General features: G+C 39.4%; 1 protein-coding gene across 1 annotated transcript in view; it reads left to right on the top strand.

Moving 5' to 3' along the window:
• LOC146305600 (phospholipid-transporting ATPase ABCA1) overlaps positions 1-17,308 on the top strand; it is a 208,994-nt gene that overhangs the window by 85,669 nt on the left and 106,017 nt on the right. The window contains exons 23-29 of the mRNA XM_084712574.1: positions 5,527-5,741; positions 8,202-8,280; positions 11,021-11,223; positions 13,771-13,819; positions 15,098-15,205; positions 16,194-16,226; positions 16,870-17,009. Of these exons, the coding sequence (XP_084568700.1) occupies positions 5,527-5,741; positions 8,202-8,280; positions 11,021-11,223; positions 13,771-13,819; positions 15,098-15,205; positions 16,194-16,226; positions 16,870-17,009 (827 nt within the window). The remainder of the gene's footprint in view (positions 1-5,526; positions 5,742-8,201; positions 8,281-11,020; positions 11,224-13,770; positions 13,820-15,097; positions 15,206-16,193; positions 16,227-16,869; positions 17,010-17,308) is intronic.

Genomic DNA, 17,308 nt, shown 5'->3' on the forward strand with positions numbered 1-17,308 from the left:
TATCCTGGGAGTTCTCCCGCTGACTTACTGAATTTCTCTCACAGCTTGTATCAGCAACCATGTAACAATCTGAAGTAAAAACATTAGCGTCCCTGAATTTAGTTGTTAGGATTTAATTAGTAGATACACAGTTAAACAACATAAACCAGCTCCTCCAAAATGCCATAAACAGTTTATTATAGAAGCATATTATCGCAGCGTATTATTACGTTGAGCATCTCAAATCCCACGGTGAGTACTGACACCATGACTGCTTCCTTTAGGCTGAGATTAGACTTAGGCAGGCAGGTGATTCAGTTTGTGAGAAACAGGGGATGCAAATAAGATGTGGGGAGGCAGTTAATATTTATAGAACGCTCAATTTTAGTTGATTGATTGATTGTTTTTCATTCCTATGACTTGATTAACACCTGCTTGTAACATAAATGAATAAATATAAACTTAAAGTAACATTTGCACAGTTTTTGATAAGAATGGAAAGTTATTTAAAGATAGATGTCAATGGCACGTTGAAGTAATTAGGTTATCTTGAATGTATCATCACAAGCCTTTCTTCCCAGACTTACCTTGAAAACACACTGACGAAATTCAAGTTGGATGTTTGTAACATTTATTGTGGACTCTGATTGCAGTTGCACACATTTTTACAGATTCTCTGGCAGTGGTGAAAAATTGAACCACCATACATAATGGATTTTCCCCAGGAATACAAATTAATGTAGACTTAGCCAACGTTGCTGTGCAAATGGCATGAGAATGCATCAGCCTTTGTTTCTTGTGTGTAACCTTAAGTAAGCCATTTTCAAGACATAGGAAAAAAATAAAATGCAAATGTGATTTAAAAAAAAAAATCAAACCTTTTTATTGTGATGGAGGTGGCTGGAAAGACAGGAGCAAACTACAAACTTTTCAACTATGACATTTGGAACATCATATAACATTTAACACAAAACGCACACAGAAAAATACTCTTTCAACCCGTGCAACCTTCAGCGAATGGTTACAGATTCCTCACAACAACCTCTAAGTCTGAGTTTCAACTGTGCCAGTTACACAGAATACATTCAAGTGTAAGCATTTTGTAAAACTTGAACAATGAACAAACCTTGAAACTTGAACATTTGTGTTTCTTTTAACCCTGCTGACAGGCTGTAAATGGTGTCAAGATCATTTTAAAAATGTATTGATCTGAACTGATTGCAAGCAAGTGGTTTGCTCTGTTGCCTCAAGGCCCAAACGCACTGAAAGTGATAATTGATGCTCCTTGATGCATGTCAGTTGATGCTCCTATGGCACACTGCAGGATTTGACAAGATTAATGTATTATTATTCATGTATTTTTTTTATATATAATAGAAAAAAATGTTCTCTGGGGGGTAAAAAACTCATTTTTAGATCTGTGTCACTGTGAACAGTCTGCAGTGTTGAAACTTCACTGATAAAACACAGAACTGTACAGTAACTGTAAAAATAAACCAAAATGAGCTTTCAGCAATCAAAATCAAAGGCAGAATCGACAGTTCTCCCAGTATTTTTTTTTAAATCTTTCTACCCCACCTACTTGTGGTGCCTGGCTCATGTCTGGACCAAAAAAACAAACAAAACAAACAAATAAACAAACAAAAAAAAACCAACAACACTCAAACAACACAGCAAAGTTTACTGGCCGTTATATCAGAAGAATTTGAAAACTTAAATGATGCTCGTCAGGGCATCAAACCAATGATCTTTGGATCTTTGCAAATTTAGACTCCATAGTCTGACAATGGCGTCGCTGTAAGTATGAAAAAAATCTCAAGTAATGAAATCGAATTGAATTTGAAATCATGACACCCTTAATTCACTTGGATATTCTCTCTCTCTCTTTGCTGCGAGTCTGCATCACAGTTTTTTCATGAATTGATTGCTCTTCATGTTACCTGGTTTTCGGTGGTGCTGCAGCCCCGTCAGCACCCACTTCTCATGTCCATGCCTTTTTTATTCTTAATCATTTATTACAATCTACTCTTCTTAATGCATCAGTACTGATTTTAAGGTTGGAGTAGGGGCGTCGGGGCAGTTTGACGTGCCTCATAGCACATTTGCTACACATTCAGCTATTTAAAACGGTAGGTGTGCTCTAAAATACACACGTCAGACGCTTTCAGCGCATTTTATCTTTTACAGCGAGAACGTTCTGTCCTCCAGTCTGCCATCTGGCTCTGGCCTTCCTGTGTGGAGTTTGCATGTTCTCCCTGTGCCTGCGTGGGTTTGCTCCTGTTGCTCCAGTTACCTTTCGCAGCCTAAAGATATGAAGGTTCGCTTAATTAGTGCCTCTAAATTGTCCGTAGGCGTGAATGTTTGTCTGCTGGTGAAAGGTTGTCAGCTGGGATCGTCTCCTAGCCGAGCATGTACAGCTAATGGATGAATTGATCGCCACAAACAGCAGTTAATACAGTTGTGTCCAATAATTCATCTTCCTGCCGATGTACATAATATCTGCCCAGTTTTAACTCAACCACTGTGAAATCCATTTCTATCAACTTGATTTAGGGGGAAGGAAGCTAAATAACAGAAACCAGATTTTCAGCCTCACTTTCCTGTACGCAGAGTGAGTACTACCAATTTACCTGAACACACCCAACTCCATTTGATATATCACTTTGTGCTGTAATGCACCACAACACACTATAAATCAGAATACCTTTGTGGGCCATCTGCAGTCCAAATGCATTTATTTTGCTCCCAACTCACGGATGATGCAGTGCGATTTGATTTTTTTTTCCCTTGTAAACCACAACAAATCCCCAGGAAAATCATCTGTGAGTTTGAGCATCCCATACAAAATGAGCTGGCTCAGTCAAACTAAACCTCAAGCAATCTCCTCAGCCCACCCCCTTCATAAGCAAAGCTTTTTCCCTCCATATGTTAAATTGACTGGGTTGTGGGCATTCATTCAACTCGGGCATTTTGTTGGAGTCTATATATAGAGGGATCCAGACTTGCTTGGCATAGCATAAGGCAGCAATACTTAACTAAGAAGGGATGGATTTAGCAGCTCAGCTGGTGGCAGGGCACAAAAGGGGTGTGTGGGTGGGATGGGGGGGGGTCCGAGAGGGGGAGACAGAGCAGAAATAGTTTGCCAAGCAAAATGGCTGCATTGGGCTGCAGTTAATGACCTCTGAGTGTGTCCTTGTCCCTGGAATAATGTGACCTGCGAGGATACAGATTTAACTAGCTCAGTGCAAAAAAGCCGCCGTGCTCAGCAGAGCACCTGACCTTTCACAACAAACAGCAGCAAATTCAGTGAAGAAAGGGTGAAAACTCCATCCAGTCGACTACTTACTGAGACTGCAGCATCTCCTCACCATGTTTTGAGATGAACATGTTTGATATGACCTCCATCACGAGTTGATGTGATCTGAAATTTGTCTCTCAAAATTATGTCTTAACAAGACTGAAGCCCCTTTCACAAATGCGGTTTATCCCTTGGGTCATGTGTGAATGGGAGCAGAGGCTGATATTCAGAGAAATCCACACTGCCAATTACCCACTTCAAGGCCTCGTTAGATTTCGCAGAAAATACTGATACTGCCGCGTTTCCATGGATGGACGGCTGTGTTTTGAATGAAAGCAGGTTTCACACGGAACAGGTGAACCAGTAACAAGACTAATAACGCCTGCAGTCACAGTGATATCCATCGCTCTTTAAATGTTCCTCTTAAAATATCAGAAGTGTCTTTCTGATTCAAGTAGATCACAAATAACATTACCGGTCTCTCAAACTCGCCAAATACTGAATACATTAAAGGTGCACTGGACAAAAACCTAGCTCACTGTGCTCTTAAAAAAAAAAAAAAACTCTGCAAAGGTGTACATCCAGCCCCACCTTCTTCCATCTTCTGACTTTCTGTCATATATTCCAGCATTGCCATGGCATGTGTGAAAAGGCACAAAATGGAAATGTTCCTGAATGTAGCTGCATGTGTTAATAGAGAAAATTACTAGTGGTGCCTGCAAGGTTATCCCAGTAATTTACTGAAAACTGTGTGAAAGAGGCTTACGACTCTACAGCCATGCTACTGACACTGTTAGACATAACAGTACTTTGTACTCTTTGTACCATGCTAACATAAGCTAAGTACAATAACACTAACTAACAACAACAACCACAAACAACTGTGCAACTGAGGCTGGTGGGAATGTCTTGGATTGCAACCAAACTATTGGACAAACTGAAAATTTGACCTGAAAATTGTGCTGGGGAAAAGTTTCCGTGTGGACAGCATTACAGTTATTACTGTTATGCCACTATTTTTCATGGAATTCAGTAATTGTGAAGGGGATAGTACACTTCTTTCTTTGTTAGAAAAAAAGTTTTTTGGCACTTTGAGCACCACGAGCTGAGTGCCATCTACTTCTATTATGTTGGAGAGAAGGCAGACATCTCTACGGCCAATTACTCCAAAACTCAGCAACTCACCCCAAAACGATGGGTGGATAAATAGCGCTACAGGCCAGGGGAAACTTTCTTCTTCGAATGAACTGTCCCTTTAATTTGGAGCAATGTTGTGGACCAATCACGCAAGCAAAAGACTGCATGGCTAAAAACTCAGCTTTAATCACCATTTATTGACTCCTGTGGCCTCACTAACTGTGAAAAAAAAAAAAGTAATTCTCTTGAGCATGCAGAGTCTTTTCAAAGTTACTGACTTCTAAGCAGGTTTCCTTCTTTGTCACTTAATAATGAAGGCACCGGGTTAAATGTTTTCTGCTTTAAAACATGACTAGATCAAAAGTTACCCGGTACTTTGTGATACCGCTTTCATGCCGACTGCAGAGACATGGCCATGCTGTGACTTCATTACAGATCTAGTCCTTTTTTCTGATTTCTGGGGTATGTGATAATTAATATGTGTTATCTGATGCAGCATGATATGAAAGGATTAGAACACCTGTGAATAACCTTGCAATGCATGCTGTAGTTGTCATTGCAATTGCGCTCGGTTTGATGTCTCTCCAATCAAAGGACTCGCAGCACAAAAGAGAGAGCTGAAATAAAAATGTGGTCTCCTGGAAACGCTGGAAAGTAGGCTTAGGCTGGCCTTTATCATAATTTTAATTTTGTCCCAGATTCCTGCCCACGCGCTCCTCTAGAGTTTGCTTTGTTGTCATGCGGATAAGCATGGGTAAAAAACACAGTGGAATCGGCAATAAGGAGATAAGTGCAGAGACAGATTGTGATATTGGCTTGATTTGAACACTTTTGATCTGTGGCATCTTTTCTTGTCAGACGTCTTTTTCATAACAACAGTTGTCAAAACAAACAAGGCCCAAAGAGAAAAAATGCTTCAGAAGTGCTATTTATTTTATAATATCCCGTCCGTGCCTTAACTTTTTTCTATATTTGCAATCCAGTGCTTTTCTTCTTCACTTCAGACACACTGTCTGCGTCTCACACACAAACTGCTTAAGACACCGGCCACACGCTCTCGTTGTCTCCATTTGGGTGACATCGATCAAGTCTTCCTTTCTGTCTCTCCCCAGGTCGCACCATCATTTTGTCTACACACCACATGGACGAGGCCGACATCTTAGGCGATCGCATCGCCATCATCTCCCATGGCAAGCTGCGTTGCTGCGGCTCCTCGCTCTTCCTGAAGAAATGTTTTGGCAGTGGCTACTACCTGACGCTGGTCCGAGATGGGGCTGAAAAGATGACCGCTCAGCGAAGTGGTATCATCAACATTCAGGACAAAGAGGTATGAACAGAGAGCAAACAGTTTAATTTTACAGGAAATGCTTTAGGATATATATGCCCTTTATGGCAATGAGCTGATTGAGCCTCATGATCACATATTCTTTTATTGTTCACTTGTACAGCAGTCCATTACTGCAGTTGTCAATTCATGGATTTTCATTCACTTGTTGGCCACGTGGACTCCATTGTATTTGTCAAATAAGACTAATGAATGTGCTAATCAATGCTTTTCTATCAACAATAGATTAAATGACTATCCCCAATATAAAAGGGCTTGCTCATAGTGACAAATCAGCAGAGATAATACACAGCTCTGCAGTCTCCTTCAGATCTAAAGAGCATTTTAGCCTCTTTCATCTAACTGTTTTGGTTTTACGGTCTGCAGCTCTCCTGCTTGGTTCACTTTCACCACTCTTCTCAACCCTCTTTCTTGCCACAGCAGGCAGCTTTTTGTGTTTAAAAACTCTGATAAACCCACTTTATGCCACCTGCCAAGCACCAAACGACAGACATACAAAGGTATAAAGTTAGAAACTAGCTGAACACAAGCCAAGCATTTCCTTCAGGAGTTTGTAGGAACAAAACAGAGCTAAAAGGAGAATACTGGGCTGAACATTTATCAAGTGGCCAGAATTATGTTTCTCTGTGCCTGCTGGATACTGTAAATAGGCAACTGTTGGCTAACATCATATATTTAAGTTTAATCCTTCCTTAAACATAAACAATAGATGATGAAACTTAAATTTTCCAACTGGCCACGGTCAGCCCAGCAACCAGGGATTGCTGATATATGTAGTCAGGTGTGTGCATCAGAATAAATTGGTCTGAATACATTCCTTAGCTTACCATTAATTAGGTATTTACATATTCAAAAGCTAATTTTGTCAAATTGCCTTTTATTTGAACAATAGGAAAAGAAAGGCAACATGGGGAGCAACAACGGTATGACATGCAACACAGATCAATAACTGGGATTGAATCAGGTGAATTGTACCACGCAATTAGACCACTTGACAATTCAGTATTTTATTTTTGTGCACCTTTGTTCTTGTATGGCCTCTGCTTTTAATTAGTATTTAACACCTGAGAAATCCAACTTTTTTTGCTGAATAAAAAAAAAAGTCATAATAACATGTTAGAGTATCAGTGTAGAGTTTAGTGGCATCTAGTGGTGGGATCGCAGATTGCAAGCCCTTTGTCTCATTCTCCCATTCCAAGCGTGCAGGGGAAACCACGGTGGCCTGAAACCCACGCAAAACATGAAAGGCCTTATCTGGAGCCAGGGGTTGGTTTGTCTGTTCTACGCTACTGAATAGCGGCGCAACATGGCAGCCAACAGTTCGTATTTTCAAGTGATTATATACCGATGAAAACTTGCTTATGAATATTAAATTCCATTTCTGCCATATTCTGCCAATACACTGTAGTAAATCTCTGGAGCTTTAATATTCCTCACAGTAAGATATCAAAAAACATTGTTCTGGTATCCTCAAAGATATTTCACCTGTTCACCTGGCTGCTGAGAGACACAACATTGGCTGTGTGATCTCATTATCTTCAGATAAACACTGATTAGGACTCTTGCCTGACCACACAATTACCCTACTACTGTCCTTATTAGAATAACTTTACATGCCGTAATTGGATGGGGATCATTCGTTTTGACTTCATGTATCGCGAGCAGAACTTCAGCTGTACGCCCCTTTGACACAAACAGTAACCTCTCTCTAGTCTATTATTGAACATGGCCCCTTCTGACTTTCCTGAGTGCTCTCTTTCTCTCTTGCCGCCCTCCCCCTATAATGATCTGTGTTTAGTCTCTCCCAGCATGAGAATTGGCAAACGCCTACGTGCTGGATGATACTAATTGTCACCAGGGAGAGGGGTGATTCTCGCTCTCACTCGCCAATGGTGCCTCGCACACTTAGTTTTAATCAATAGGAGCAAATGAACAAGATGCACTGATGCCAGCAGGGCTAGAGCAATTACCATTAGTCTGCAGGCTGTTTGAGGTGCACAGAGTCATTTGTTTTAAATAAATAAATAAATGTGCAAACACCTTTGTGGGCGAGGTAGAATAGTGCACCCTTTTTCCAAGATGACGACTTTGTAATTCAGTGGAAGATTTTGCAATTACACAGACAATATAACTTGGAAACAGAGCTGGACAAAGTTTGATCGTCCTGATCTCAATCAGTGTGATTAACCTCCATTTAATAAATGTCATCAAGTTCTTTAGAATCGCATTGAAGTTTATTCAACCTTGGAAATATCATCTTCATTTGTGTGCATTGTCTTAAACTGAAAAGACTGCATTACCTGTGTCTCATGCAGACAGTTTTATTTAAAGCAATTAAATAGAAACTTGTGGATGGTAGCCATTATTCCATTAATGTAAGGCAGGAGTTGTTCTAAGTGGTGATGCATGATAAGGCCTTTCTAATCCAATTCTGATTAACAGGAGAAAGACTGTCCTTCGAGGAGCAGCAGCCCGGATGATGGCATCGGCAGCCAAACCTGGAGCAACTCTGATCCCTCAGGTAGAAAATTTATCCTTGTTCCTGATGACTTCCTTATGACACAAAATGTCAAACCCAACCACATATGACAGTTTCATGTGATATTAACACCCTGAGCTAAATAGTTTCTCAAGTTTAAAAAATTAGGCCTGCTATGACATGTTTATAACAGGTTATGTTGTCTTGGGTCCTAACAAAGACATGTTCCAACAATGTGAATTTTGCATTAAGAATGACATAATTGTGCAAATGACTCTTAATGACAACAGTCATAAAGACCCCTACATGTTCATGACGTGGTTATGGCAGTGTCACGTCAGTCTTATGTACACCCCTGAAAATAAAGCAGTATCTAAATTTGTAAGTTACCATAAGACTCTCCGAGTTGGGTGGTGAAGCTCAGCTTCATGTCAGCCTTCTTCAAAACAGCACAAGAGTCTGGGAACAGTTCCAGAAACAGGGATACTAGAACCATAAAACTCAAAATAGTATATCCATTAGCTCATGGATTTTTTTCTCACCCTTTTGATCAACTAAACCAACAAACACCCAAGTGTTTGTGTCAGAGTGCTGTTGAAATGTTCTAACTACTGGTAGAGTGCACTTTAATATCCCAGTCAAATCGTGGGTATAAATGGGAAAGTAGGATTTTTAGTGATGGAGAAAGAGTTAGAAGTGCTTTTTGAGTGCACAAAAACTAGGAAACAAATGGACAGTGATGAACATTTGAACATAAAACTATGGTGAAGTGTGTTTTGAACATTGCAGTCACTTTGACAAATTCCCTGCAAATGAACGGTGATCTGAGAAGTCTTTTTTTTTTTTTTTTTTTTAGGGTTTTTTTTTTGTGTGTGTGGGTGTTATCCTGTTAGTTGAGGTTGCTCCTTAGCAATACCGACTGTCAGCTGATAGCACATCTGTGTGAGAGATAGTGGCTGTAGTGGCTATTGTCCACTCTTCCAGAGATGGATGGTCTTCATTAGAAGCTTTGAGCCCAAACATTCAGCAGAGTCGGTCCTTCAAATCCAACACAAACATTTTCCGGGGACTAGTATTTGTAACATTTGTGAAGGCTTTTGGTTGTGATGACACAGGACAAGCAATGCCTGTTATTATCTGGATTTTTGTACATTAAACCTAACTGTCAAACAGAAATCTTCATACTATACAGTGCATATACACATCACCTTTCAGTGACACTTCAGCATTTTGATGAGTGCCCAAAGATGCTGGCCTCAGCGTTATCGTCCTGTCCTACATTCTGTAGCTGGAGATGTACTTCCTTTTTACTATTTGTTTGTGTGCACAATGGCTGCTTTCCATATCCTCCATCTGTTTGGAGCTTTGGTGGTTCACATCCTCAGAAATTAATGCTGCACATCTTCATCTTCACATCATCTGCACAGGCTTTTGCTGCCTTTCACCAAAAGGCAGATATACTCTATTAGCAGCTAACAGACCAAAGATAAAAGAGAGTGATGATGTAAATTTGCTAATAATTGACTCTATGACCCTATGACCTATGTTGCGCCACTTTCTGTTCTGTGCTCCACTAACAGTTGAGCACACATGGTTCCTAAGTCAGCTCCTTTTCCTGTAAAAGCAACATAACGTCACATCTTAAGTTAGCTAATCTTAGCAAAAAAAAAAAAAAAAAAGCTAATTAGCTAATGTTAGAAAAACAATAGCAGACTAGCTAGCTAATGATTGATGGAAATTTTCTAGCTAGTCCCCCAGCATTTTAACCATCTTCAAAATTTGGCTTTCTTTTCAACATAGATGAGCCGAGCACTTAGCATATCTAAAAGGAGGAAGTTGACTAGAGGACTAGAGGTTTATTAGAGAAATGATCAAATCTCACTTTCTCTGACCTTATTTCAGTTTTTTTCTGGATGTAATTCTATAGAATAAAGAGAGAGAGAAGAAACTAAACAGAACTTGTCAAACTAGAGCATTTGATGCTGCTGATTGCTGCTGCTGTTGATATGTTTTGATCATTCATAGCCTTGATCATGTTAACAAAAGTACTCATGCAAGTCATGATCAGAAGAAAACTCCCAGGTAGGCTTCAGTTCTTTATGCATGGAAAATCAGTCAAACTACTACTCATGTCGTCAGAATGATTACACACATGATGGTTAAATATACGATAGAAAATAACATAAAAGTAATCATATTTCTACAAGTGACAGCACATTCCTCTTTATTACCACACAGGCAGAAACAAACACACACACACACACACACTTTCACAAATAATTCAGTCTGAGGTGTGAAGCAGATCCATTTACTTCTTCATAAAGTGCCAGGCCGTTGGTTGTTAAGCTGCAGTAATTATGTATGAGAGGTTCTGGATCAATAATGGATGCGGTGCGTTCTGCAACACTGTCCTGATTGATTCTCACTAAGACCCAGCTTCAGAATGGATGAGGCAGGAGAATTATGTCCACTGATCTGTTTCAGTATGTTTAAAGGTCACAGCATCAGGTATGTTGAGATCTCTATACACCACTCTGCTCATTTTGACTTCAAAAGATTTTTTGAGTCAAGTTTCTCTGTTGTTGTTACGTTGACATGTGGGTTTAGACTCTTTAAAAGTGTGGTTGGCGTTGAATTCTCCGCACGTTATATCACTCTAACAAACAACTTCATTGGTGAGGATGAGGGAAAGAAAAATGTATTTCATGCGAACGTCTGCTGTTTGTGTGCATATCCTTTGGAGTTTGCTTCGTGAGTAATTTTGCGGCTGTCCGTCCCGCAGATTTGACAGCTGTGGGTCAACTAGTGCGGCGCCACGTCCCCGAGGCGGTCTTCTTGGAGAGCATCGGTCAGGAGATCACCTACATACTGCCTTATAGCGGAGCCAGAGATGGGACCTTTGCTCTGCTCTTTCGTGAGCTCGACCTGGCCGTGACTAACCTCGGCCTGACCAGCTATGGCATCTCTGACACCACTCTGGAGGAGGTAGACTAAGCGTGGGATTGACAATCGCGCTAAAAGATACAAACATATAGAAATTCTGCCCACATACACACAGGAACATCAAAGTACACGCGCAGACAATATTGCCTTTGTGTTTCCTTTCCTTTTTCTTTTGTTATTGCTGAAATTACACTTGACTCTGTAGTTACTGTTTTTTGTTCTTATCCATATCCTCTTCCTCTACTGCTTTTTGTGGTCTTCTGTTGCTGTTGAGTCTATTGGTAAAAAAAAAAAAAATCCACATTTTGATGGACAGTTTTCAAATCACTCCCACAGCTCAGGAGACACAACTTACAAAAATAGCAGCACTACAACAAGCAACCTTACATTTTAGACAATAACGTTAAAACTGTGAGGCTTAGAATACTGATTTCCAAGTATTATTTTTCACTATGATAGTCTCCCCCTTTTGTTTGCTTTTCCTTCAAAGTTGTTTCACTTTTAAATTAATGTCCCTCACAGCATCTGTAAAACAAATCACTGATGCTGCACTATCGATACAAAACAGTCACTTTTGGGTAGACAACTGGCAGTTGAACTGGTAGAGAAAACTGCTAATTTTGCAACCTTATTTTATATACTTAGTGTTTTTAACATTCAAATTTGTTTGGCTGTTTAATAACACATTTCTGTGGTGCGATAAATTCAGAACACACATTTATTGTGGCTTTACAGTGTCTTTGCGATATCAAAAGCATAAAACATGCATTTTATATTAAAGAGATGCATGCACTTTTACTCTATATGTTGCTGCCATAAATCATACTATATATATATATTGTATAGTATGAGTGATGCAAGAATTTTCTACTCAGAAGTCATTGTAAACAAATGTGATTGGCTCTGTAGGCTTTTTAAGAATGTTACACACAGTCTTGGAAATACATGTTTTTGGATGCTGTGCAAACATTGAAACATTAGAGCAGACTCAACTCCAGAGCAGAAAACCGTATAGTGTGTAATGAATTTCAAGTAAACAGCAAATTGAGACAGACATGTCAAGTCATGTTCAATGCTGGTACAACCAGAGCAACCTTGTAGCATCTATGATATATTTAATAATTTATCCTACAAAGTGTCTTTAATCTCCGCTAGATTTTACATGAATCATACTGTGTGTCGGCTGCTTGCATCATGTTTAAGTCATGGATTCTTTTCCCTTGTTTTCTCTGATGGACAAAAGAAATTGATAATAGCAGTCCAAAGAGAAGCATGTATCTCCAAATTTACTGATTTTGAATGCATCAGAAAAACTGGGGGATTAAGTTTATGTTGATGGGTTGAGAAACATCTATGTCTTAAGATAAATAAATAATCTTAAATCACACTGGATTACCTAAAATAGGTTGTGACAAAGCTGAAAACAAGGGTGTGTTTTTTTTAGATTACGAAAGGTTGATGCTGATGACTTTCGCAAGATAGTGACATTTACAAATAGAAACAGAAAAAAGAAAGGAAGCAATATTCCTAAATATTTAAAGGTGTAACCTCCAAATTTACACACTGTATCTTTTTGCAAAGTGCCTTGAAATGTGACCTTATTTGATCAGACATCCGGAACACGATTAGCATTGTGACGTATTAAACTAATGAAAATGTTATTTGTCAATAAGCACTCACCCAGAAGCAGTACTGTTGTCCTTGTTATCATTGCACACAGAGTACATGGTCTTATCTCTCCTAAATGAGTGACTCACACGCGGTATGTTCAGCATCCAGACAAGTCTTGGATCATAAAGTTGAGTGACTGTTGGTTAATGCCCTTCGTGTAACTCAGACATGAATCAGACACTCATGGCCTCCAGGCAATGTAAATAATTCCTTTTGAATTTCTAAAATTCAGACACAACAAGGTTATTTCATCCGTCCGTGTTTTCTTTTGAAGTCCAACTGCACTTCAGTGGAAATACGGGATAATTTTCTATTATATACGCCATTAATAAACAGGTCTGATAGATTTTTCATAGTAGTTAGTCATTTAATACATTTTCTCTGTTTATTTTTATGATTTCTTTTTAAGTACTTATATTTTTGAGTGTTTTTTATGATTTTTATTTTATGCGTTTTTGACTGATGGATCTCAACACATTAAATCACTCAGTAGAAATTATAAATTTTGTAGGCTTTCACAGAACTGTGCGGAGACTTTTTAAGCGGGCAGATGTTGAAACAGGGCACAGCGGAATGAAATAAGCGAAGGTCAGTTGGAAATTCTTCACAAATATGGAGATTTATTTCTTTTGACATATGGCCTGAATTAATAAACGAAGTCAAGGAGGGCACTTCTAGAAGAGAGGCCAATTGGCAGGTGCTCAAGGAAAGGTTAGGGTCTCTGTGGCTGCACTACCCTGATATGACTCCAAGTGGAAACTTGACAGGGATAACTGGCATCTGCATCAAATCTGTGTACAACCGAGTTAATACTCATCGTCTGCAGTGCCTATTAGTCTGGATACTTATAAGGTAACATGAAACATGCTGCAGCTCCCATAGGATCCTTTACTTATACAAACTATGTTTATTTCACAGATATTTCTTAAAGTGGCAGAAGACACTGGTGTGGATGCAGAACAACCCAGTAAGTGGCAACTTGTATGCATGCTAACACATGTTAGGCTGACAAACGGTATAATGCATAACATCTCATGGGAAACACTCACCATTGCTGGCATAGCTGTTAACACCCTTAAACTGCAGAAGGAATATAATTGCCCTCTTTTAATTCTACACTTTTCTTGTACAGCTGTTGTTTTTTTTTAATTTTTTTTGGAGCCAGAATCTAGCAGTCACACATGCCTCTCACGCTTGACCTCCAACATTTAACAATGATATTGTTTAAAAACTCTGCAGGGACGTCCACATCCTTGGCTCTGTGTGATGCTACATCATGTGTAATGACGTTAGTCCCCATAATAGTCTTTTCATTGCAGCGAGACCATGTTTTGAAACTTGACCTCACTGTATAAAATGATCTACAGTGACCTCTTGGATAATCATAGCCTCATGAAACATCACAAACGCGAACTACAGACCTGGAATATTCAGAGGATCTATGACTTTCCTCGGCGTATTGACAATAAGTTGTTTCAGTTTTTGATACCAAATCACAGCATACATTTTGCTATGGTGTTCCTCCAGGTCTCAGTCTTTTAATGTGGTATTTTTGAACATTTTTAGAAAATCTTGAGTGGTCAAAATATGTTAAAATGTGCACCAAATCTGTGTAATAAATGGTTTCAACCCAACAACTGCAGACATGATCGAGAATGGGAAGGCCATCACATGCTAATGTCTTAATGTTCTAAGTCCTTGTACTCTAAACTTTAAAATTTAAATTATGCTGTTGATCTGCTATCTCTCCCTGACCTCCCCTTTCACAAAAAAAGACAAAAATAGGTATATGATTGGGTTGAACGCTAGGTAGCAACATTTGTCAGCTATAAAAGAGGTATGATGATCAGCATGTAATTCATTTTTGAGACAATTAACTGTCGCTCCAAAGAGACCATTTCAGCAAAGAGGAATATCTCACATGTGGCATACAAGACAATGCGAGTCACGTTTTTGACAGTGTCTTCAGTAGTGACTTTGTTCAGTGCTTATCTTACCCCGTCCACTCACTCATTCATATACTACTCCCTTATTTGCAGCTTTTTTGTTTATATCTGTCACCAAACAATTTTACTATTTCAATTTAATCTCAAAATCTGATTTGCTCACGTTCCTAAAACACCTGGGTTTGTGCTTTTACAGGGAATAATATGGCATCGTGCAGGGCAGGTAGCTATTCTTATTGTTATTTATAACCCTAAATTGGGTCAGGCCAAAACAACATATCTTATTTGTATTCCCACAGCAGCAAAGGAGCTGTTGGTGAGAGACTGCAAGAGAAGCTCCTGTGCATCGAAGCGGAACAGCATCGCCAGCGTCCACATGACAACAGAACCGAACACAGGAATGAGTGGCAAGTCTCTCCAAAATCATAACATTTAGTTTTTAATGAAGAAAGAAACAATTAAACGTGTGCGAGTTTAGTTAACAATGCAGAAAGTCTGCTAATTACTGATATTTATGGCTGCTATTTCAAATACACTCTTAGAAATAAAGGTGCTAAGTAGAACCATAAAGGTTCTCCAGTTTCACCCTTTTTGATTCCTGGAATAATTTTTTATAAAGGTTCCACTAAAAATCCTTTCTACATAGAGCTCAACATAAAGGATTGCACTGAGAACTATCTGTAAAAGATTTCATCCAGAACCCTGCTGGGGGGTTCTACCCAGAAATTTTCCACCCTCTAAGGGTACTAACAAGAACCTAGTGAGGGGTTCTACTGAGAACTCTTTTTTATATTATATAGGGTTTCATCTAGAATCCACCCAAGGTGTACTACTGAGAACCAAGGGTTTTTATCTAGAACCCAGCCAGGAGATTCTGCTGATAATCCTTATATATTATAAGGGTTTGATATAGAACCTACTTAGAATATTTAAGGGTTATCAGTAGAACCACCTGAGGGTTTTATCTAGAACCCAGCAAGGGGCTTCTACTGAGAACCCTTATTTATTACAATAGTTTTATCTAGAACCCAGCTAGGGGCTTCTACTGAGAACCCTTATTTATTCCCATCCAGTGGGTTCTACAAAGAACTCTTATATTTCAAGGGTTTTTAACTAGAACCTACCCAGGGGGTTCTACCGAGAATCTTCAATTATCTCAACAGTCCATGGAAAAAACTCTTCCAAAAAGGGATGTTTGGATGAAAAAGGTTCTTAATGGAACTCCTAGTCTTACAAAGAACCCATGACAAACCCTTCCTCAAAAAAGGGTTCTTCACACGCAAGTGGAACCTCAGTCCTTCAGGAAGAACCCGTTTAGAACCCTTATTTCTAAGAGCCTAGAAACCAAGACAGCTGTTATTCCTGACTGAGTTTTGTTTCTTTGTTCCTGTGCAGACTTGAAAGAAAAGTTCACAAGTAAAGTAGAAGGTAAGTGTTGTACTTCAGACTATCTCACTCTTATTATACCAGGAAGTGTCTGTTTTTCTTCACACCTTTTATTCTTCAGTTATTAACTTCATTTAGTTTGGCTTCAGCTCGACTGTTTCACCTCAGTGGCCGTTTTGAAAAGAGGGCATAAACAAGAGCTCTGTCTTCAGAATAAGTCATTTTCAAACAGACTTTCCTTCCAGTCCATACAACACTATCTAAGCTGTGTCTTCGCCTTTTCAATTTCGTACTTATGAAAGAAATTCACTTTCATGCAGTGTTTCTCATCATAAAAATGGCTTTCAATCAGAGTACGCTTTATTATCTTAATGACTACTGTGAAAATAAAGCGCTTCTTTTTTGGTAACTCTATTCTTGGAGAGTGTGAGACATAAAACCAAGGTGTCTACAAAGCACTTGTTTATCACTTCTTCCCCACTGAGTCACACCCAAATACAGTTTCCAAATTCGCAATATATTTAAAAAAGTAGGTGCTACACTGAGGCATGACCTAGTGCGGCTGCCAGGTTTAACACTTAAGTTAAATTTGATCAGCCCATTAGCCGGGCCAGAAAGCATGCTCAGCAGCTCTTTTGCATATGCACAGATGATAAATAACACGGCAGGTTAATGTCCACTCCAGACTTAAAGAAGAACGCCAGTGTCAGCGGGAAGGGATCCACGGTCATCACCGGATGGAAGCTGATCAGGCGGCAGTTCCTGGCGCTCTTTATCAAGCGCTTCCACTACGCCCGAAGGAGCCGCAAGGGACTCATTGCCCAGGTAATGGCCTCAGTCTGTCATGTTGATGGATCGAAGGGTTACACTAGGAGGGTTGCGTGGGAGGATCAAGGTAGGATTGTATGAAATACATGTTGGCTTTCAAAATCAGTTAATGACACATACGTATGATAGAGAAAGCTCATTTAAAAATCTGGAGGGAAAAGTCACACCATCCATCTTGAAGGAGTCAATAGTTGTGGGATTAATAGCAAGTTGTGGAAAAAGAGTCAGGATATATAAAAGGAAACAACTGAGAAATTTGAAGAGCAGTAGCATGTCTCTAAACGGCACACATAATT

This window comes from Lutjanus erythropterus, chromosome 23 (assembly GCF_056507025.1).
Source record: "Lutjanus erythropterus isolate fLutEry1 chromosome 23, fLutEry1.hap2, whole genome shotgun sequence".
Taxonomy (NCBI): Eukaryota; Metazoa; Chordata; class Actinopteri; order Lutjaniformes; family Lutjanidae; genus Lutjanus; species Lutjanus erythropterus.